The sequence below is a fragment of the Meriones unguiculatus genome, chromosome 2 (assembly GCF_030254825.1).
Source record: "Meriones unguiculatus strain TT.TT164.6M chromosome 2, Bangor_MerUng_6.1, whole genome shotgun sequence".
NCBI classification, from domain to species: domain Eukaryota; kingdom Metazoa; phylum Chordata; class Mammalia; order Rodentia; family Muridae; genus Meriones; species Meriones unguiculatus.
Window position 1 is genome coordinate 28,581,610 of NC_083350.1, and position 22,602 is coordinate 28,604,211.

At 40.7% G+C, this 22,602-nt stretch overlaps 1 protein-coding gene across 2 annotated transcripts in view; it reads right to left on the bottom strand.

The window, feature by feature from the left end:
- The window catches only part of Dctn4 (dynactin subunit 4), a 28,578-nt gene extending 8,890 nt beyond the window's left edge, over nt 1–19,688 (bottom strand). The window contains exons 1-10 of one of the 2 annotated variants that reach the window (XM_021633665.2): nt 19,507–19,688; nt 16,722–16,792; nt 12,951–13,129; nt 9,378–9,421; nt 6,739–6,846; nt 5,463–5,483; nt 5,011–5,084; nt 4,469–4,581; nt 4,107–4,216; nt 1,009–1,082 (exon numbers count right to left, since the gene is read on the bottom strand). In XM_021633665.2, coding sequence (XP_021489340.1) covers nt 1,009–1,082; nt 4,107–4,216; nt 4,469–4,581; nt 5,011–5,084; nt 5,463–5,483; nt 6,739–6,846; nt 9,378–9,421; nt 12,951–13,129; nt 16,722–16,792; nt 19,507–19,641 — 929 coding nt within the window. In that variant the 5' untranslated portion in view covers nt 19,642–19,688. The remainder of the gene's footprint in view (nt 1–1,008; nt 1,083–4,106; nt 4,217–4,468; nt 4,582–5,010; nt 5,085–5,462; nt 5,484–6,738; nt 6,847–9,377; nt 9,422–12,950; nt 13,130–16,721; nt 16,793–19,506) is intronic. The other variant, XM_021633666.2, reaches the window with a different exon arrangement.
- Nucleotides 19,689–22,602: the final 2,914 nt, after the last annotated feature.

Sequence of the window (22,602 nt, forward strand, 5' to 3'; positions counted from 1 at the left end):
AGGAAGCCTCCCCCAAAACAAAACAAAACAAAACAAAAAAACAGAAAAAAAAAACAAAAAACAAAAAAACAAAACCCTTAGAATCTTGCCATTCATGAAAAGACAGAAAGAAGGACAAGGAACAGGAGCCTCAGGCTGCTCTGCTTGTAGGGACTATACTAGGGGTGGAAATTTGGGGAAGGAAAACACGACATTTCTTTGAAGGACTGATTACCCAACTCTTTAGCATGGCTTAAGGTAAGCCCACCTTAAGGTGGCCCCTTGATTTAAACCAAATTGACTGTTAGGTCTCCACTCAGGCCAGGGATTCTGTTCTCTGTATCAGAGCTGTTTTATCCTTGACAGGCCTTTACTGGTCCTCTAACATTCACCCTCTTTGAAGAGGTAAGCCTAAAATCACCTAGGAAACACACTGAATATCAGATTGGCAAACACTATTGGCAGTTCTGGCTTCTGGCAAGGATGAGGTTGCCAAGAGGCCCAAGAATATTTTTGTCAATTTAGCCAAGAAAGAAACTGTTTACTCTTTGCTGGGGTCTTTTCCTTCTAAATTGCTAGCCAGTTTGTCTCCTATTATTTTTATTTTATTTTCAGTGGTGTTTTGCCTGCATGTGTCTGTAGGAAGGTGTTGGATCCCCTGGAGCAGGAGTTACATACAGTTGTGAGCTGGGTTCTCTAGCAGCCAGTGCTCTTAACTGCTGAGCCATCTCTCTTGCTCTGACTGTACTTTTTGTTGCTGTGTCACTGATAAAAACACATTCCTGCTTCTGTCTTCCTGGAAGCTGGGATTCCAGGACATTTCAGTTTCAGGCCACACAGCCTTGATTCCCCATTTAGAGATGTACTTGAGACTTCATGCTATTTAAGTAAATGCAAAACTGTAATAGTAACAGAAAGGGAAGACTATCTCAATGTAATTTTTCATTCCCTTTTTAGATTTTTTTAAAAAAAGATAATCCCCATTGAAAAACATCCACAAAACCTCAATCAACAACCTAAAATACTTACACAGCAACCAACTGGATTTTGAATTTGATAGATGTTGGATTAAATTCTGGCTTGCTCAAGTTGTGTTCACATTTCTAAAAAGAAAAGTACATGTCAGACAAAGGGAAACAAGAATATACTCTGAAGAGTCATGGAACCATTAAATGAAGACGGAAGAAAATTACTAGAATTTTATGTCCTGCCCAAAGTATATAAATTCTATCATAGAATTTATATTACTGATAACCAAAATTTATAGAAACATCAAATGCATGCAGTGTTTAAAAACTATTCACAGCTAGCACACAACAGGTATTCACTGTGTGCTGAACAATGCACACACCAACTTACACAAGCACCACACTGACTTCATTAACAGCTGTTAATGTTCTCACTTTACAGATGATTAAAATGGGACTCAAGAAGGAGAAATAACCTATACATCTTTGGAGAGCTGTATGAATGGAAGGATTTAAATCCAATGATCTGCATAACCTTGTTAAAAAATATTTTTAAGTAGTATAAAGCAGCGTCTGGTCTAGAGTATATTACCAGTGTGTTTCTTATTTCTCTCTCTGCAGGGCCAATCTATGCAGAGGGCAGGCGAGACACATTATGTATAGGCATAGTTCATCTTCTGTTTTCACAATACAAAAGGGAAACCTATACCTTCTTTTGCCCTTTCCTTTTTACATCATCTTCGAATTCCATTCTAACAGACAAAGGAATTTCATCTTTAATGTTTCACTTTAATGACTTCTGTAACTTTAACCAGACAGTGGAGACAGAGTATTTCTATTATTTTGTGACTATAAAAAAGCAGCAATGAACACTGAACATGAGTCATTTCCCAATGTACGATGTGTCAGTAAGACAATTTCCTACCAGTGGATCAATGGGCAGGCCATTTACTACTTTGACAGATACCCCCAATCTACTAATTTCTGCTATCTGATGATTATCAAATGGCATCTTGAAGCAGCTTTAACATACATTTCTGTGAGCACTGTGTAGGTTCAAGTATCTTTCATGCTTATTGACTACAGAATTTTCTCTGCCATATTCACTAGTTATTTTTATATTGAGTTACCGTGGATTTGTTTGGTTTTGGACAAAGGGTCTTAGAATGTACCACTCCCTGCTTTTTTTTTTTTTTTTTTTTTTAAAGATTTATTTATTATGTATACACAAGATCTCATTACGCACCAGATCTCCTTATAGGTGGTTGTGAGCCATCATGTGGTTGCTGGGAATTGAACTCAGAACCTTTGGAAGAACAGCCAGTGCTCTTAACCTCCGAGCCATCTCTCCAGCTCCCACTCCCTGCTTTTGTATCCAGAGCAGAGGAATTGTAGGCATCTTCCCCATGCCCTGCTTTATATTGTACCCTCCTTTGCTGAGTACTATCGTCAGGTATACACTCTAGATTGTAATCCTTTGCTATAATACACCTTGTGAACAATTCTCACTCTACTGTCCTCCTTTTTATTTGCTTATAGATTTTCTGTGGGATGGGAGCACAAGTTTTACTGTTACTATGGAGAAAGAACCAGTTTTACTTCATTTGTTGTTTACCTTGTTTGTGAAATAATCCCTTACTCAGAAATTGTATATAAATAATTTTTTTCTCCTTCTATTTGTCTTTTAAATTTTCAATTTTCCTATAAATTTTACTTAGCCAAAATTTTTTCTGAGATGTCTTACGTATCTGAGCTGGCCTTTGACCTGCTGTGTAGCTGAGGATGACCTGAATCTACGACCATTCTGCCCTGCTGCCTGAGTACTGGAATTATGGTACACACCTAGTACACATCTAGTTTTATAGGGTACTGGGAAATGAACCCGTGTACACTAGGCCAACGCACCATCAACTGAGCCACATGCCAAACAGCCCTAGCAAAATTTAATAGTCTATTCTTTCTTCAATGATTTGTAATGTTGTAATTACCAACATCAACTTTTTTTAAAAATACGTATTTTTTTGTTGTTTTCAGACAGGGTTTCCCGGTGCACCCTTGACTGTCCTACTAGCGCTATAGACCAGGCTGGCCTAGACTCAGAGATCTGCATGCCTCTGCCTCCGAGTGCTGGGATTAAAGGCACACACCACCACAGCTAAGACTGTCTTGAAAAGCAAGCAAGCAAACAAATAGTGTCTGTACATTCTTCGTTATTTTACATTCTACATTCTCAGTTTTTTTTTTGTGTGTGTGTGTGTGATAAATATTGGACATTACGCCATTCATCCATGTTTTAGCCTGCCTCTCCAAAAAAATGAAAAAATTTTTTAAAAAAATATTATCCCTAGAAAAAGAGTAATTCTTTAGTAAAACAAAAAATCTTGCTAGTTTAAAATCTCTCAGATTTTATATAATTTTCTTTGTTTTCATCCCTCCTTTTCTTTTTTCCCTTCCTCTCCAGGCTCTTTCTGTCTGGATCTAGTCGATGTTTTGTCTAGGTCAGGAGCTGCATAAAGTGTACACATTGTGCTGGCAGGCATACCTTTAAATATCTTCAATACAGAGATGCATTATTTGGTGACTAGACACTAGTCACATGCGGTTATTTAAATGAAATAGGAGTCAGCATCTCAGCTAATTTCACATTTCAAGTGTTTGGCAGCCAGGTGTGACCAGTGGGTACCACAATCCATCCTTCAGGCACGCAGAGTTCATCAGGATAAAATGCCCACAGCATCACACAATGGAATCTAAAAGACCTTTCCTCCTTCCATTTTGGTTTTACAATTTATTCATAAAACTCTAGTTTGTTCTGTATATTCCTAAAGATTAAATTGTGGTCTTCCTTCTTTCTTGCTTTTTCTTAAATTGTTTATTTTGTATTAGTGTTCTATGTGTATTAGCCTAAATACCATACGTTCTTTTGCTCTGATTTTGGGGGCTTACAGTATGCATTCAACCTTCAGATACTCTGGTCTCCCTATTTGTAGGAGATATGGACCAATAACAGTAACTACCCCCCGAGTCATCAGACTGAAACCTTACGTCCATTTTATTTGTGTTCAATGAGCTTTTTGTATTTACAATGACCAGATACCAAATCACATCTATCTGCTTTTCTCCTGTACAAGTGGCAACTCTACAGAAAAGAGTACTTACCCGACAGCGCAGGGAACGCTTGATCAGAAGGTGCTTGTGTCGAGGATAGAGCTGTGAAGCAGAGACTGGCTGGAAGTCAGGCTGTAAGAGGCGCTGTTGCAGGGTGGTCACTAACAAGCGAGGGAGAAGCCAAGCTCAGTTCAGTCATTCTCAAAATTAGGCTTGTATGGGGCGAAGAACCATGCTACCCCAACAACAGGCTATTGAGCATTTTTAAGTGTTTTAAATGAGGACATGTGTTTAATTTCAACATGTTTCATTTTACTAACTATTCCAGTAAGAATCCCAAGTACTGAGGCATGCAAAGAACCAAGTCACAAGCAGTTGGAGAGCAGAGCAGGAACAGAAGGTCCAGGACTTACCCTCTGTTAAGTTCACGGGTCGCGTATAATAGTCTTCAGGCAGAGGTTCCACTTCAGAGACAGCCTGAGCCGGCTCAATCTTTACCTCTTTCTGGTCTTCTCCTTCTCTAAGGCTGAAAAATAAGAGGCAGTAACTTCCTAAGGGCCCACTGGATTACCCTAAAAGTCCTTATCAATGATTCAAGTATTTCTCTAATGCCAAGTATCTTTTCTGGTATGTGTGTGTTTTCTACGACACACACACAGGGTTTCTGTGTAGCCTTAGCTGTCCTGGAACCCACTCTGTAGACTATGCTGGCCTCAAACACAGAGATTCACCCGCCTCTGCTTCACAAGTGCTAGGATCAAAGGTGTGTGCCACCATCACCCAGCATGTAGAGTAGAGGATCTTAAAGTTTGGATCCTTTTTAAGTCTAAGAATCTTTTTCCTATTGGTAGCTAACACACACACAGACAGACAGACAGACAGACAGACACACACACACACACACAATATTCATTTTATTATCTGCTGTTCTCAGTCATTTAATGTCTAAACTTACGAAAGTCCAGCAAGTGTACTAATGGATGCACCAGCTCTTGGTCGCTGAAGCCTGGTTCCAAGACTGTACTTGTCCTAAACAAAGTTCAGAAACTTCTATTAGAAAGGCTAGTTTACACATTCTGTTTATTGAAAGCAAGAACTAGGAGAGCACAGCATGAGAAGCTTAGGGAAATAAGCAACAACATAAACAAAACTAACAAAACCAAAAAGCTATTTAAAATCTACTTTTTTTTATAACCCACATTTAGTATTTATTCTGCTCCTAGAATAAACAACACAGAGACTAAAACTACAGTAAAACAGTAAAAGTGGACCACACATGAGCTTTTAACACTAGCCTAAGAACATCCAAGCTATGGTTCAGGCAAAAACTATGTGACGTGTCTAAGACACATAATGACCGTCTGTTAACTTCTTCAGGAAGAAGAAGAATCATAAAAGAGAACTTACCACTACATGAATAGTGTGTTGCTGTAGAGCCCCCAAATAGCAGCAGGTTGCAACAGAGACAAAAAAAAAAATGAAGCATAAGATAAAAGCAAATGCATACAGCCAGCAGGTATATGGGAAGGTTGGAAGGAGGCAGCACTTAGTTCCAAGTCCTGTCCTAATATGTAGATGTGGGAATGCTGATCAGGCCACTGGACTATTTGGGAACATCCACTTATTTCTTTGGTAAGTGTAGGTGCTTTGCCAGTATTAATGTTTAACTAAACTCAAATCCATAAATTCCACATTATAGCTTTCTCAGCTTAACTAATTGTTTAGTAGATGCAGTGTAAAAAGTTACTTGACCTTCCAGATCTCATTTCAAGTGTAGAGTGAGGGAATACTATTGGCCTCACAGGACTGTTGTGGGGATTAAGTAAAATGATATACATTATGTATTTAGCACACTGCTCAACATGTCACTGACATTCAATAAATGTTATTTATTCAATGTCAACATGTTAGAGCTCAAGCAAGTACAAAGAAAACAAACCATTCTGTGAAAACAAATGAATCTTCAGGGACAAAAGAAAATCCCAATCTCTGCTTCTGTCTAGTAGTTATAAAAGAGCAGAAAATGACATCCACAAGTAATTTCTAACTCCACAAACACACAACTCCACTTGTGTGTATCACCCTTATTTAACCATACGAATGTACTGTGCGAGTCTCAGCGTATGGCCAATGAGAGAATGCTTGCCTAGAGAGCTAAGGTCCTAAGTTCAATCCCAGTGCCATCAGCGCCACCACAACAAATACTGTGCAGGTATGTGTCAGTGTTTTCCATTTTGAAAAAGAAGGATGGGAAGGTGTCCAAACAAAAACAAACAAAAGATTCTACTGGAAAACCAGAGTGCCAAAGGTACACTACAAGGGAAGGGAAAATAAAATCTACTGCTTACCTACCTTCTTTTCAATCTTTGTGTAATATGCAAAAGCAGTAAATAGTTTGTATTGCCTAAAAAAATGAAGCAGTAATTTTTGGGAAGAATAAAATGAAATGGAGCAATGGAGGAAGAAAGATAGATGCCTTTATGAAAACACAAGGAAGTTAAATAGAATGACACACAAAAGCACAGCTGTGGGGTCACACATTGTATTTGAAGAGCTGCTTTTGATACCAACTACAGAAGTCGAGGATACAGGCCATTTTCTAAAATGGCCACTATTCTAAAATGGCCACTATTCTAATGCCTTACAGGCCTTGTAAAAATGTCTCTCTGTGCCAAATTCTCACCGAAAAAGCCAAAGGCATATAGTTTCTACGCCGTGCCAGTTTCTTGCGATCTCGTTCAACCTTTTCTTTCTGAGCAAGCTGCTGGTAATATTCAATTAACTTGTTCATCTGTAAGAAATCAAAGACTCTATTTGTTTCATGAAAAGGCTAATAAAATCAATCAACTGCACTGACTAGAAATAAAATAAAGAAACAGGAAAAACTATGACATGTGCAAGTTTGTTCCTTTTCTCATTACAGTGTTTTCAGAGCTGAAATGAAATCTTCATGTCCAACCACAGGACACATGGGCTATGGAGGAGTCAAGACCATGTGCTCCATACTTCACTACTTATTTCTCCCTGGATATGACAGTCAAACAACACTATCATCCATCCATCTTGTCACCTTTTTGGAAACAGGGTCTCACCATGTAGCCGTGGCTGGACTAGAACTTGCTATGTAGATCAGGCTGGCCCTGAATGCCCACAGGTCTGCCTGCCCCTGTCACTTCTTACTTAATTTCTGCATCATAAAGCAACATTAATTACAAACATACAAATAAAATATCAATGTGTAACCCTGCTTCATTGTTTGTGCTGAAGGGAACCTTTCCTTTCATTAGGTACTCGCTTGCTATTACCAGTTATGTCGTTCTGATACATTTCAGGAACACAAGTATATGATACACTTTAAAGCACCCGTGTATAGATATGTAACTTGCTCCACACACAAAGTTCTTTATTTTTCACAGAAAAGAAAATGTAATGTCTATTCTCTTCCACTCCAACTATAATGGACTTCCTATACATCATCTGGTCTACTTCTCTATCGAGTATTAACACATTTACCTTGTTCTTTTCAAAGGCTGGACCTCACTGCATAGAACAAATGTTCTAAAAGGTACCTTTTTTTTTTTTTTTTTAACAACAAGACATAAGTAGTCTTCTGGTACCATTCTTGACAATTCAGCAGCATTTTTTTTTTTTAAGAGATTTACTTTAGGTATATGGTGTTTTCACTACACGTATGTACACATATGTGTAGTGCCTGTAATGGCTGGAAGAGGATGGTGGATCCTCTAAGTCACCTTGAGTCAAGCTAGAGTTATCAAGGAAGAGAAAAGTCAACTGAAGAATTGCCTCCATCAGACTGCCTGTAGGCAAGACGATACGGCATATTCTTGATTAATGATTGATGTGAGAAGGCCCATCCAACTGTGGGAACTCTCAGCCTGAGCAGGTGGTCCCAGGCGATATCAGAAAGCAAAATGAGTAAGCCATAGAGCAAGTCAGTAAGCAGTGTTCCTCTATGGCCTCCTTCGCTTTAGTTCCGGCCTAGACTTTCCTCAGTGATAGTGTGATCTGAGAGTTGTAAGATGAAGTAACTTCCTCCCCAACTTGCTTTTGGGTATGGCTTTATCACAGCAACAGAGAGCAAACTAAGAACCCCTGGAACTGGAGTAACAAATGGTAATTAGCTATGGAGCTACTAGGAACTGAACCCAGGTCCTCTGGAAGCACAGCCAGTGCTCTCCAACACAGAGCCATTTCTCCAGCCCATGTAATTGTTTTTTTTTCTTTCTTTTCTTTTCTTTCTTTCTTTTTTTTTTTTAAAACACTAAAGCCATCCTTTCATCTTGCTTTTAAACATTTAAAGGCTTTTCAAACTTCTTGGCCTAAAGGTCAATCCTCAAGTACTCTTCTCCACCTGCCGGTATCACACTCCACTTCAATCGTTCTCTTAGCTGTTACATGCTTTGTTTCCTTCACCTACAGGCTGTTTCCCTGCTTGAATTCTTTCCCTTCTGTGTCTAGCATCTCCAGACAGCAGCATAAGGCTCACATGTTAACTTCAATAGTTGAAATTCCCAGATGTTGACAAGACACAATTTCTCCCTCACATTACTTACTACAGTTTCTGCTTTTCTACTTTACCTAGAGGAGTTTCTCCCCCTTCTCATCAGATAAGTTAAAGATCTTACACACACACATATACACATGAATATGTACAAGTACTCGTTCATACATGCATACATCTCTGTAGGTGAGCTAGGAGTATGCACAGCAAAGAATTCAAGAAACCTTTATCAATGTGTACTATACACTGGTACACACGAAAAACCATTTCCTTACCCTCTCACCCCTGGATAGTTTCAGTATTTTTAATTTTTGCCAAAGTTAAAGGTGGAAAACTATAAATTTCTGTTTAGTTTTCACCTTGACAGGACAGTGTGCATGTTGCTAGCAGCTCACTGGTTTTCACACTGTTCTCAGGCGGGGTTTAAAAGGCTAACTGCAGTACAGAACTGCACAAATGCTCCCGTTGCTATCTGTCCAAGGGCACCTCCAAGCTTAGCAGTGTCGAAAAGTCTACATGCTCATATTTCTAACAAATGAACCTATTCGTCATTGCTAGTCATGTGAAGAAAACAACAAAAACTATTTCCTTCCTTCCTTTTTTTTTTTTTTGTTAAATATAACTAGAACACAGAACCAAAACTACAAGTGTTTCCCATGAATTTAAGTAACAGAGAAAAACTGGCATTGACTCAATGACTCAGTGTGACCCCATGACAGAAATACAGGTACTTCTCAGCATGGGCCTCACCCAGTGTCCTTTCCTGCTTCATCCTCTGTGGCCTACGTTCTTGCACTTACCCGTTGTGTGTGAGGATTTTCTGGTTCTTGCCAACCACCACTAGCTAGAAATAAACACAAAGCAGTAATTTTACCTTATTTTCATAAAACGTCACCATAAGGTAAAAACACAAAAGCACAGGATTTCTAAGAAAAACAAAACCAAACCACAACAAAACTAGAAATCTTATGGATTGGCATGCTAAGACTCCTCCTCCCGCTTCTTTCCAGTACTAGGGAATGAACCTAGGGCTTTGCCCACATTCTACCATTGAGATATATTCCAAGCCCTTTAACAATGCAGGTAGTCAAGTTTATACAGCAAGAGCTTTCACCCGACCTGGAGAGGACTGGAGCTCCACAAGGACCAAATATATCTGGGCACAGGGGTCTTTTCTGAGACTGTTTCTCCAACCAAGGACCTTGCATGGATATAACCTAGAACCCCTGCTCAGATGTAGCCCGTGGCAGCTCAGTATCCAAGTGAGTACCCACTCTAGTAAGAGGAACAGGGACTGTCTCTGACATGAACTCAATGGCTGGTTCTTTGACCCCCCCCTCCCGCACCCAGGGAGGAGCAGCGTTGCTCACAGAGGACATTGCAGCCAGTTCTGAAGAGACCTGATAAGCTAGAGTCAGACGGAAGGGGAGCAGAACCTCCCCTATCAGTGGACTTAGTGAGGGGCAGGGAAGAGATGAGGGAGGGAGGGTGGGATTGGGAGGGATTGAGGGAGGGGGCTACAGCTGGGATACAAAGTAAATAAAATATAACCAATATAAAAAATAAAAAATAAAAATTTAATTAAAAAAAAAAGAGCTTTCACCCACTAAGCCATCTCACCAATCTTGTTAAGCTGCTAGAGCTGGTCTTTCTCTATTTCCCAGGCAAGAATAGACTTTGTAGTCCTTCTGCCTCAGCTCTCACTAAGTAGCTAGGATCATAGGCCTAGGCCATCAAGCCCAGCTAACATTATTTCTCTAAATGTGGTGAGGGTGTAACAACCATCAACAGCACCAGCACTGCAGGCACAGTGTCTGCGCCAGGCACCTGAAATGGAGCACCTTTTTCCATTCTCAGCATGTTCTGAGTAAGGTACTCTGAGAGATCCAAAGCTCGGAACTGTTAACAGGTCTCAAGTTACATGGATAGGAAGTGGCAGAGCCAGGAATCCAACTCAGGAAGCAGGCAGGATCTGGAAACCCTGCTCTCATCTGTGGAACAACGCAAATTCTAAACAAGTGGTGCTGTAGTAATTGGATCTGTACATGCAAAACAAAATCCCCCAAACTCAAAACCCATGACTATTAAAAAATGTATACAACTTACCTGAGAAATAGATAATAGGGTGAAACTTAAGGGTTAAAACTTACATTTCTACAAGTATACAAAGTAGATCTTAGCAAAACTGGATTAGGCTAAAGTCGCTGGGATAGGAAACAAAGTCCAAACTTTGATGCAGACAGTAAGTGGGCAAAAGAAACCAGACATGGCAGTATGTGTCTATAATCCCAGCACTTAAGAGGTAAAGGCAAGATGAACAGGAGTTCAGGACCAGCCTGGGCATGAGTTTTGTCCTTTTAAAAAAGGACAAAAGACTTGTAGACACTTTGCTAGAGATGCTGTATATGTGACAGATAATAAAGAAAACACGAACTAGTTAGGTGTGATTGCTCATGCCTCTAATCCTATAACACTGAAGGCTAGGTACAAGAATGACTATTTCTCAAAAAATTTTATATAAAAAAGCATAATAAAGTAAAACAAAACTAAACACATCAGAATTGGACAAAACAGAAGGAAAAGAGCTCAAGAAAAGGTACAATAATCAGAGATCCATTTGTTCACACACGCAGGAATCCTTAAGCTAACTGACCTGAAATCAATATAATACACAGAGGACCTGGAACAGACCCAAGAACCACCATTTCTTTAAGGTCAGTTTGGTAAAGGGTGAAAGTGTTACAAAAGCGAAACAAAATACAATCTAAAGGGGAGATGGCCCAGCAGTTGAGAACACTGTCAGTCTTGCAGAGGACAGCTGCCAGTACCCACGCTTACAACCGCTGTAACTCTAGTTCCAGAACAACCTCTCGTGGCCTCCATGGCACTACATGCATGTGACACATGCAAGCAAAAAACCCCTATGCATAACAAACAGGGGCTGGAGAGACAGCTCAATAGTCAAGAGCACTGGCTGCTCTTCCAGAGGACCCAGGCCCAGCACCCACACAATGGCTCTCAACCATCTGTGACCCAATTCCAGAGGACCTAATGCCTCTTCTGACAGTGAGACCTGTCTCAAAAAGTAAATAAATAAGGCTGGCAAGATGGCTAGCAATTAAAGGCACTCGCCACTAAACCTTAAGATCTGAATTTGATCCCCAGAACCACATATTGGAGGGTATCAACTCCTGAGAGCTGCCCTCTGGCCTCCAAACAGGCATGGTGATATATGAGAATTATCTGTTTGTGGAATAAAGCTTAACTTGCACCTTCATAATCTGTAGTTAAGATGAACATCTTTTATAGTCAGTTATGAGACCTGCTGTTCAAAACTGTCACTGTGTTCCTTCTGCCCCTCTTGAAAGTTGACAAGGTTTTTTCAGTTTGGTTAGTCATCTTTAGTCTGTTATTTCTGAGTCCTGCTATTCTAAGCTTATCACTTTTAATCTTGTCCATGATGTTTAAATTTCATATTAAAAAAAATTTTTTTTGAGACAGGGTTTCACATAGCCCAAGATGGCTTTGAGCTCCATATGCAGGCAAGGACACCCCTGAATTTTTGATCCTCTTGCCTCTAGCTCTGAAGTGCTGGGTTTATATGTGCAAGCCACTATACCTAGTTTATGTGTTGGGAAATGAACCTAGTGCTTCATATACGCTAGGTAAGCATTCTACCAATTGAGCTACATCTCTAGCCCAAGAAATATTTTTTAAAACAAATGGTATTGTTTGAATTTAGAAAAGTATTAGATTCATAAAAGCTACTTTACTAATTCTAAGAAAACTAAATAGTATTACTCTATCTGACATAAACAAAACAAAACAAAACAAAACAAAAAAACTATTATATGGGACTGGAGAGATGGCTCAGTAGTTAAGAGCACTGGCTGCTTTTCCAGAGGACCTGGGTTCAATTCCCATCATCCATATGGCAGCTTAAAACTGTCTGTAACACTAAAGGATCCAACACCCTAACACAAACATACATCTAGGCAAAATACCAATTCACATTAAAATGAAAATAAATGAATCATTAAAAAAATTAAAAAGCTGAGGGAGGGAGGGTTGGATTGAGAGGGCATGAGGGAGGGGGCTACAGCTGGGATACAAAATGAATAAATTATAATTAATAAAAAATAAATTAAAAAATTAAAAGACCCCCCCCCAAAAAAACACTAAAGCAAAACAACATCATCAAAAAAAATTTATAATCCATAAATGTGAGGATATGGGTACACAGAAGACTTACTGATAACCATTATGAACTTAGTTAGGTTCTGCTGCTCAAGAGATTACAGAGTTGACAGTCTACAGGGAATTACAGCATTGACAGCAGAATAAAATTCCATGTTTAAGTACACCTCACTCACCTACAGATTTGTCTGCCATGCCCACATCTCTAGATGTCCATCGACAAAATCCACAGGCTAAGTAATAGGCTTTCTTCATGGTAGTTTTGGCTGGGTCATCTGGAAGCTGTGTGGAGATGCTTGTTGCCCGAGTGGAAAGAGTGTGCATGCATCCAGGACAGTCAAAGCAGTTGGCACATCTGTGACATGACAAACACAACCATTCATTCAGCCAGTACTTACCAAGCACCTACTATGTGGTAGACATTGGTTTACTCCAGGGCCTCTTAAACTTTTTCTACTTTTGGGCTTTTTCACTGGAGAAAACGTTAACATAATCTTTAGTATATATTTTTTTGTGAAACAGGTATATAAATAAAACATTTATTGCTCACAGATCAAGAAAAATTAAAAAACTGGAATACATATAATTTTTACCATTTATTAACAATAAAGCAAATTTATATACTAATAAGTATGCTTGTTTATTTTTACATAATGAATTAAATCTTTGCTAATAGTTGAAAATGCAGGATAATCTTCAATGCTTTTCAGAATTAATATTTTGATTTTACAATTGCTAATATTTCACATAAATGCATAGTATAAAATGACACAAGTGTGTTTAAGAGTCATTTCAGAAATTGTTGGAAATTCTCAAGCCAAAATACATTTCACTATTCTTTTTGGTGTGTTTTCAATTTTAGCCTGTAAAGTAGCAGGTTTCCTTATATTTGGCTTTTGTTTACCCTCCCCAGACCTATTTAATAATTAAAATAATAATAATAATAATAATAATAATAATAATAATAATGCTTAAGTCAGCAACTCAAATTAACTTTTAAATCAACCATTCGATACAAGCCAAAAACCTACACCTGAGACATGCTGAGGAATGATGGTAGAAAAATGTTGTCTTTGGAATAATCAAGCTAATATTGCTTGTATTATAGCAAAGAACTTTGCATGTGCTGAAAAAACTGCAGTTCATGAACTACAACAGTTTCAGAGGTGGGCTGATGTGTTTTAGGCAGCACACACAGCAGCAGCAGGAGTGCCAAGCCCACAGGCTGTGTGCAGAGCCCGGGCTCTAATGAGGTAGCGCAATGTAACGCAGGCACGCCCTACTGCGAACACCTCATTTATTACATGTTTGACTCTGAATTAGATTTTGTTTCACAAGCCTTTTATTAATGTCAACTTTTTAAAGTCCTCACATCTAGTTACATGAACCTATACATGGTCACAATTCACAGTTTAGGAACTATGGTCCAAATGTTAAGAATTCAGACTCTCAAGGGGAAAAAAAAATCCTTTTCCTCTGGATGCTCTTACCAAGTTTAACATTTCAGGAGTACTATCTGTTCACTTAAGAACACAACGAAACAATTATCACCAAAGCTTGTGACTAATTAGAGCATCTCCTCCACAGAGAAAAACCCGTTTCGAGGAGCAGTTTACTGTTCCAGATTCTTTTTATGCCCACACTGGTCACAGCTTATGCTGCTAGAGAGGACAGAGTACTGCATGACAGAAAACTGAGCGTCAACAGCACAAGCAACTGTGAAGCTGGATTTGGAAAATTACTATTTGACTGCTGTGCCAGCACGCTGGAGCAGACAAGGCCACGGAAGGGGCGCTGTTTAGAGTGGTGTTCGTGCAGGGCTTTCTCTCTTCTGAGATGCACTCAGATAACAGTTCCCTTTTAGGAGCCCTGGACCCTGGTGCTTGTAAGAGTAGCTTTTATTTGTCCGTTTTGATTGTCTTGGAGGATTACTGCCTCTGTCTGCTAAACTAGGCCTAGTCCTGGAAGCTTCTAGCCTCCATACCTAGAATGTTTTCAGCCTCTGAGACTTACTGCTTAATCAAGCTCACCCTTTCTTGTTCTTACTGAGCTCATAGCTGGCTGGTACAACTCAGCTGTTCTGGCTCAAACTCCTCTCCAAGCTGACTTATTCAATCTGGCTTTTCTTTCAGCCTTTGAATTGCTATGCTTGGCCTTAAACTAACTCCAGCAACCTGCTCTAATCTCCTGGCTCCTTCTCATTCTCTGCAACCTGTTTCTGTATATTACTGTCCCAGTAAAACTGCCTCTTCTCTTTCTCTGCATTATCCCTTAAGTAGTTTCCTTTCCCCTCTTATTTCTGAGAGTTGGGCATACCCTATTCTGTCAAGTCTTTCTCTGACTTGTCACTGTTTCTGCCACTCAATTAGACATCACTTTCAACCATAGGTGCTTCCTTCTCCAAACTATCTTTAACTTCATTTTTTGGGATTAAAGGCATGTACCGCCATGCCTGGACCTAAGCATTTCTTTACCTGAAACTTGCTCTATTCCAGGCTGGCCTTGAGCTCAGATCTGTTTGCCTCTGTCTCCTGGATTAAAGGCATGTCTGTATTCCAGCCAGATCACACAGACCTAGAAGGTCTTTGGATGTGCTCTCTTGCCAGAGCAGCCATGTTTTGAATTAAAATTCCTCCACAGGTGCTTTTTGTTATTGTTTGTTTGAGACAAAGTCTATATAGCTCAGGCTGGTCTTGAACTTGTGATTCTTCCGTACTGGCCCTAAGTGCTACGATTTCAGTTGTGAGCAACCACTCCTGTTTTGCCCTGGTGCTTTCAGTATTCCCACAACCTGAGAATATCAAGATTTCACCTTAGTCTTATACAATTTCCATTATCTGTTACAAACTGTTGTCTTCAAATAAAGGAAATAATACCCCGACCTTACAGAGTCACTTGAAAATGAAGTGATAAATTAATATATACAAAGCATACAAGGCAGAAGTGATCTCTTGGTACATTAAAGACAAATAATAGTGGTTTGCATCCACAAATGTACAGGGATCTGGCTGGTAACAAGAATTTTCAAACTGACCTAAAAATCCAGCAGTCGCTAAGAGCAAAGAACCTTATCTAGCAGACAGGTCTTGGTTCTTAACGTCCTCCAGTAAAAAGAAACAAGCTTCTTTGAGAAATGACAACTTCTAAGTTAGAGGCATAAAAATATACAAAAACTAAGCTTAAAATGCCTTACAGCACTCTATCTAAAATGCTCAGATAAATGGGGCAAGACAAGATTCTCTTTTTACCAATGATAGAGATGAGGCTATAGGGTTTCAGGAGAAAAGTAAAAGAGCTCCCAGTAGCTCTGGGATAGAACACTCAAGGGAGAAAACCAACAGAATGGAGCATTATCACCCCTAATGTATAAAATAAATATTCATGAGTAATGATTAAACAGAGAGGCAGAATATGGAAAAAAATCCATATGTGGTTAGATTTTGAGAGGGGCGCCTAACTCCCTATTCTCACCCCTTCTGTCTAGTGAGGAAAACATCACATAAATACTGAAGGGCATTCCATAAAACACCACACCAGAATCCCTCAGTACTTTCAAAGTCATCAAGACCTGAGAAAGTCAAAGAAACAGTCCCAACCACCAGAAACCTATGGTGACATGACTAATATAGTACTATTTATTAAGGCGAGGGAGACTGTACTATTTTCAAAATAATTCTTAATCTACAAGTCTAATTATAGACATTTTATTAAAAAAATAAAATCAACGGTATCTTAGGCAATGATAATACTCAAATACAAAAAAGGACTGTTTAATCCTGTGTGTTTCCTTATCTGCTTTTTAAAACAATTATGGTGTAAGCGTAGCACTTGGGCTGGGGAATCAGAATTTGAAGTCACTGTGGTCTATGAACTAAGACACTGTTTTGGCCCCAATGTCCACAAAACCAACAACACATTGAAAACAGAAAAATTTGTCTCGTTCTTACCTATTCTTTTTCAATTTGGCTTCAGCTGACGGCATGTTTTCTAAGCAGCTGGGACAGTAATGTGAGTCCACCTATGAGGACAAAAAAATAATCAGAGAAAAGGAAACTCATTATTAAAATATATTATACCTCACCAGAAGGTAAGAAATTACTGATATGGGGGGAAAAAAAGACAAAAACATCTGGATCATTGACAACTTAGCAATTACCTGTGTGTGTTGTTTTTTATTTTTTATTTTCCCCCTTTTAATCCTACTTTTCCTTTTTGGTATTTTCTGTTCCCTACCACCAAGGTTTATGTGTCAGCTGGGTCAAGACTTATCTATATGATATTTCAAAGCTTCCAAATCAATCTATCAATAATGCAAATATAAAGCTGTAGCCAACAGCCTCCCAACTAGTTTGGCTTAAGCTGGAGGTGGATAGATGGCTTGTGATTAAGGGCACTTGCTGATGGGTTAGATTCTCTGCACCCACATGGTGGTTCAATCTAAGCAGAAGGCACACACGGTGCACAGACAAACATGCAGGCAAAACATTCACACACTACATTTTTTTTAAGGTAGCTCTTAAAGACATTAAGTTTTCTCATTACTGATATAATGTATTTACTATCTACTAAAATTTACAGAGTTATAGCCAGCCAGTTAGAGATGTTTAATTTGTGTGTGTGTGCGAGAGAGAAAAAAGAAAGAGAGAGACAGTCAGAGGAAAATCTCAGGTGCTATAGCCATAAATACCATCTCCTCCTTTTTATAAGACAGGATCTCTCACTGGGCTGGAACTTACCAAGTAGATTAGGTTAGGTGACCTGCAATTAGGGGCCACTGTGCCTACCTTGTATGTATGTGTGTTCTGGAACCCTGGGAATCGACCTCATCTTCATGTCTGTAACATTTTACCAATTGAGCTATCACCTCAGCCCCCAAACACGAGTGTTTTATTTATTTATTTACACTTATTTTGTGCTGATGTGATGAGGGAGGTGGCCTGCAGGCCCCATAGCTCATGTGTGAATGCTGAGGATAACCCAAAGGAACTGGGTTCTCTGCTTCCACCATGTAGGTCCTGGGGACCCAACTCAGATTGGCAGGCTTGACAGGAAGACACTCTCTCTGCCTGCTGAGCCAACTCTTCAGTCCCCAGTTAGGGGCTTTTAAATAACAAATAGAACAACAGAGGAATCTTACTATATTTAACTCAAAACACAGTCTATAAATATTAGATTCATTCTTTTAAAAAAAGATTTCATAAGAAAATATTTTAAGTAGTAAGTAGATTTTATTTGATAAGTACACAATTCTAGCTATCACACAAAGCACTAATGCAAAATCCAAGAAAAAAAAATCACATATATGACATGTAAGTATGCATAAATAGGTCTGGACTTCTTACAGTCTTTGGTTTGACCATTCTTAATATTTTGGAAAGTATCCCCAGTAAGTACAATGTATAAAATGGTGAATAATGCAGGATATGGATGCGTTTTCCCCAGGGATCTTAAGAGTCCATGATTCGGCTCTTCCTCCCCACCTCTAAATGACTCTGTGACTTGCACACAGCAAACATTCTGTGTTTGCTTCTTAACCTGTACTTTTTTTTTGGGGGGGGGGTGAGCCTGGTGGGCTGCCACGGTGTATCACACGGTAGCCCAGGCAGTCCTATAAACTATTATGCAGCTCATGCTTGCCTTGCATTTACAGTACTCCTTTTGCCTTGGCCTCCCCGAATGTCAGGATTATAGGCCTGAGTCACCACAAGACAGCTTTTCTTCCCCCTTCCTGCAATAACATGCACCTTCCAACAGCTGAGCGTTGTGGTGTACGCTTAAAATCCCAGCAGCTGGGAGGTGAAAGCAGGAGAATCAGGAGTTAAAGGCCAGCGTTGGTACACAGTAAGCTTGGGGCTAGCTACATGAGACCCTGCCTCAACAAACCCCCACCCTATCCAAAACCTCCCGAACTCAAGCTTTCACCTTCCTTAGTTGGAAAGATTATGTAAAAGCCCCTGTCACAGATGAATACTGAATAAACTGTACACAGCTATGAGTAGTATGAGCTATTTCACCAGACTGTGAGATTCCTAACAGTAGGGTTCATGTTTTACTCATTTTTTAACCCCTGCAGGGGAGTAGATAAACAACTTCCGTCAAAAGCTGCAGAAGGTTTGGGGCTTTGTTATTAGGTACCTTTTTTTTATCTTTAAACGCAACAATTCTATTGCAGTGACCATCCGGGCCCGTGACTAGAACTCTGATCTTCTTTTTACCACAGACTACTCTATGCATTCGCTATTATCAACCTATTACGGTCTTCTTGCTTCAGCCCTTGGCCTGGCTCAGGAAACTGGGTAAACTGTTTGGACAGGGTCCCGGTTCTGATTAAAGGAGGGTCAGAACTTCCCAGAAGGGAGGGCCGCGAGCGAGAATGGCTGCCCGCTCCTTCCCCTCATGTGGAGAAGAGCTAGCCATTCCCCGACCTATCTCCCAGCCCTCCACTCGCAAGTCCCAGAAGACCGCAGGGTCCAGGGCAAATCTGTCCAGCTACAGGCAGGTCTGGAACAAGAGGACCTGTTCAGCCCCACCCGGGGCCGCCCCTTTTCCAAGTGACTGTTTGCAAGCAAATGAAATCGCAAGCCCAGCTGAATGATGGGCCGCTTGGCCAATCAGCAAGGTAGACGCGTGATTTCCCCGCCTCTCCCGGCGGAACTTCTCGCCAGCTGCGGTCACTGAGACGAGCACCCCCCCCAGCCCCGGCGCGCCGTCCCCGCGGGCCGGCCCGGTTACCTCGTGCGACACACATTCCAGCGACCGCAGCTCGCTGCAGTAGCGGCAGAAGTAGAGCTGCGAGAGCGGGGCCCGAACCTTCTTTTCTCCTTGGACGAGATAGAGAACCCGCTCCGACTGCAGCAGGGACGCCATCTTGGGGAGGGAGGAGCCAACGCCCGGAGCACCCGTCAGGTGACGCAGCCCGGCGTCTTCCTCCCTGCGACCCTACGTCTTTTACGTAGGCGTTGACGTAAGATAGCCGACCCAGAGGGGCTAGGCGACTTAAGTGCGCATGCGCTTCGCGGGTTTTGGGTCCACCCTTGTCTTTGGGAAGACTTGGCTCCCCCGACCCTTCTGAGACACCGTGACCTTGTCCAAGTCCAGACATGCTCAGTGCTCTGCTTTGCATCTTCCAGAACGTAAGGCTGCTGTTTGTTTTTTCTACAGCGGCCTCTTCCTACCCCCACCTTCCAGGCCAATAGTCCATCCTAAAACTGGAAAGCAGAGTTACACCAACACATTCTTCTGACGGTCTTGCCACGGATCCCCGGACACACCCACCCGTTATCTCTTTTGAAACTTCTCAGTAAGCTCCGCGCATTGCCTGTACTATGAGTTAGCGATGGGTCTGCATACTGTCAACATTTAGGATCAGTGGGTGAAGACAGGAGCTAGTGGACCAAGTTGGCAGGGGCCGTCTCAGTTCCGTGTGTCCATCAAGGTTTAGCTGTGATATGAAGTGACAAAAATACCTTCCATGTCGCTTGTCACCGTGTGTTAGAATAGTATATTAAGTGTCGGTCATTAGAGCCCCTGACGGGAGCAGAAAAGGAACCTTTCTATTAACATTGAGAATGGAAGTAGAGAAAATGTACAGCACTGCCTCAATTCTCATGAAACTTCCAAGTGAGATACTAGCATTATTTCTGTTTTAGAGAGCAGGAAACTTGGGTTTAGGGAAGCGCAGCCATTTGTTTTCTCTTGTGTTTGACTGCAGAGCTTGCACACATTTCCTCCATATGGAATGCCTTCAGCATATTTTCTAAGATGGTAACAGCTTACGTCATATAATGCTTTTCAGTTATATTAAAAAATACATTATTATCCAAATAATTTGCAGTTGTTTTTACATGAATTTTAATGAATTATTTGGCTTCATGTTTATCAGGGCTTATCATTTAGCTTTTAGTGAGTTTGAGTCCCCTTTCCTGGACAACTCTCTTAGAATCCCAGAGCCTAATGATGCAGAGAGGCCTCAGATTTGAGCTGACCCCACTTGAAACACTTTTCAATTCAGTGAACAATTACCAGGTTCCTGGATATGCCAGGTATTGAATATGGAACCAGGGGTAGAGACATGTTCTCCCTTCTCAGGGCTCAGGGTCTAGGTTCAGGCTCAGTGTTTTATTTTTTAAAATATTTTATTCATTTATTTTATACATATTAGTGCTCTAAGAGGGTAGTAGAGGGTATAGATGGGTTGGGAACCACCATGTGGTTGCTGGGAATTCAACTCAGGACCTCTGGGAGAGCAGACAATGCTCTTAACCACTGAGCCATCTCTCCAGCCCCAGGGTCAGTGTTTTTTAAGTGTGGTTCTGGATCTCCAGAGGAATTGCCTGGGGAATTTAAGATGGGAAATCCAGGTTTATTTATGTAGATTCCCAAGGCACAGTTAGAATTTCTAGGCAGGGTTTAGGAATTTAACTTAATACCAAGTTCCCAGGTGACTCCCACACCTACTGCAGTTGAAAAGAACTGGATTTTGATAATCATTTGGTGTTTTTGTTTTGTTTTGTTTTTGCTGTCTTTGGGCTTGACACTGGGCACAGGGAGCTTTCTCTCTGCTGTCCTCCATTAGAACTACCAAACAGAATATCTGTCATTATGAGGTCATTGTGCTATGGAAAAAGGAAAGTCTCCCATAGCAGAGAATCAAAACACCTTGTTAACTTCTTGATAGGTTCCTCTTGAAACTCCAAGGGGGCTGTATCCTGTTCTTTTTTTTTTTAAGATTTTATTTATTTATTATGTATACAATATTCTGTCTGCATGTATGCCTGCACACCAAAAGAGGGCAACAGATCTCATAGATGGTTGCTGAAAATTGAACTCAGGACCTTGGAAGAGCAGCCAGTGCTGAGCCATCTCTCCAGGGCCCCTGCATCCTATTCTTGTTAACTCTAATTCTGCAGAGCCATGGTTTCCAGATTCTGAAAATTGGACTTAGCTTCAGAGATCTGTGTTCCAATGACAGTGCCAGTGTCAGTCCCAGGTCACCACTAACCTTATTTTTAACCACATAGCTGATGTGGCAATACATTTTGGGAATACTTCTGGGAACCCATTTGGTCAGCCACAAAGTAGGAGTTAATATTCTGTGGAGAAACTAATGTAGGTGAGAACCTGTGAGTGCATTCCCTCCTCTGTCTCTCAGAATTCTTTACGTCCCGCAAAGAGTTCCAGCAGGACCAAGTCCTGCATGGTAACGCATCCTTGTAGTGCATTTTCACTCTTCACTAAGGCAGCTGGGATCACGTTTTAATGTTGGATTCGCCTTGAGCTTTGCTTTTTAGGGTGAACATAGGCTCAGCACAGGGACCCAGAGGTAGAAGTGCCAGACAGATGAGAGGCTAACTACATCGAAGAGATCCTGACAGTGTGCTGTGAAGAGCCAGCTCAGTTTGCATTCTCACCCAGAGCCGATGAGATGTCTGCTTCCCTATTGTTTTGCCAACATAAAATTTCTAATCTGGGTCAGTGGTTTTGGCACTCTATAGCTATGCACTTTTGAAAAAAAGAAACCATGTATAACTCCAAATCTTGTTTTAAAACACACAGTTTGGGAAGTATACGACTTGTCTTGGTAGAAAAAAAAAGTTAGCGTGAATATACAAGTACTTTGTAAACTGTGAAGTGCTAGGCACATGAACATTTCCCAAACCTGAAGTATGAAAATCCTATTGTGATTTCCTTTCAGAAATCCTTCAAATTTAGAGTAACAACAGAAAGAACTTGGAGTGGGGCTTCAGCCCAGTGAGCTCCCAAGCAACTTCTGAGACCACAGGAACTGCGCCACCTACAGCTGGCCATCTGCCACGGCTGCCTTCCCTC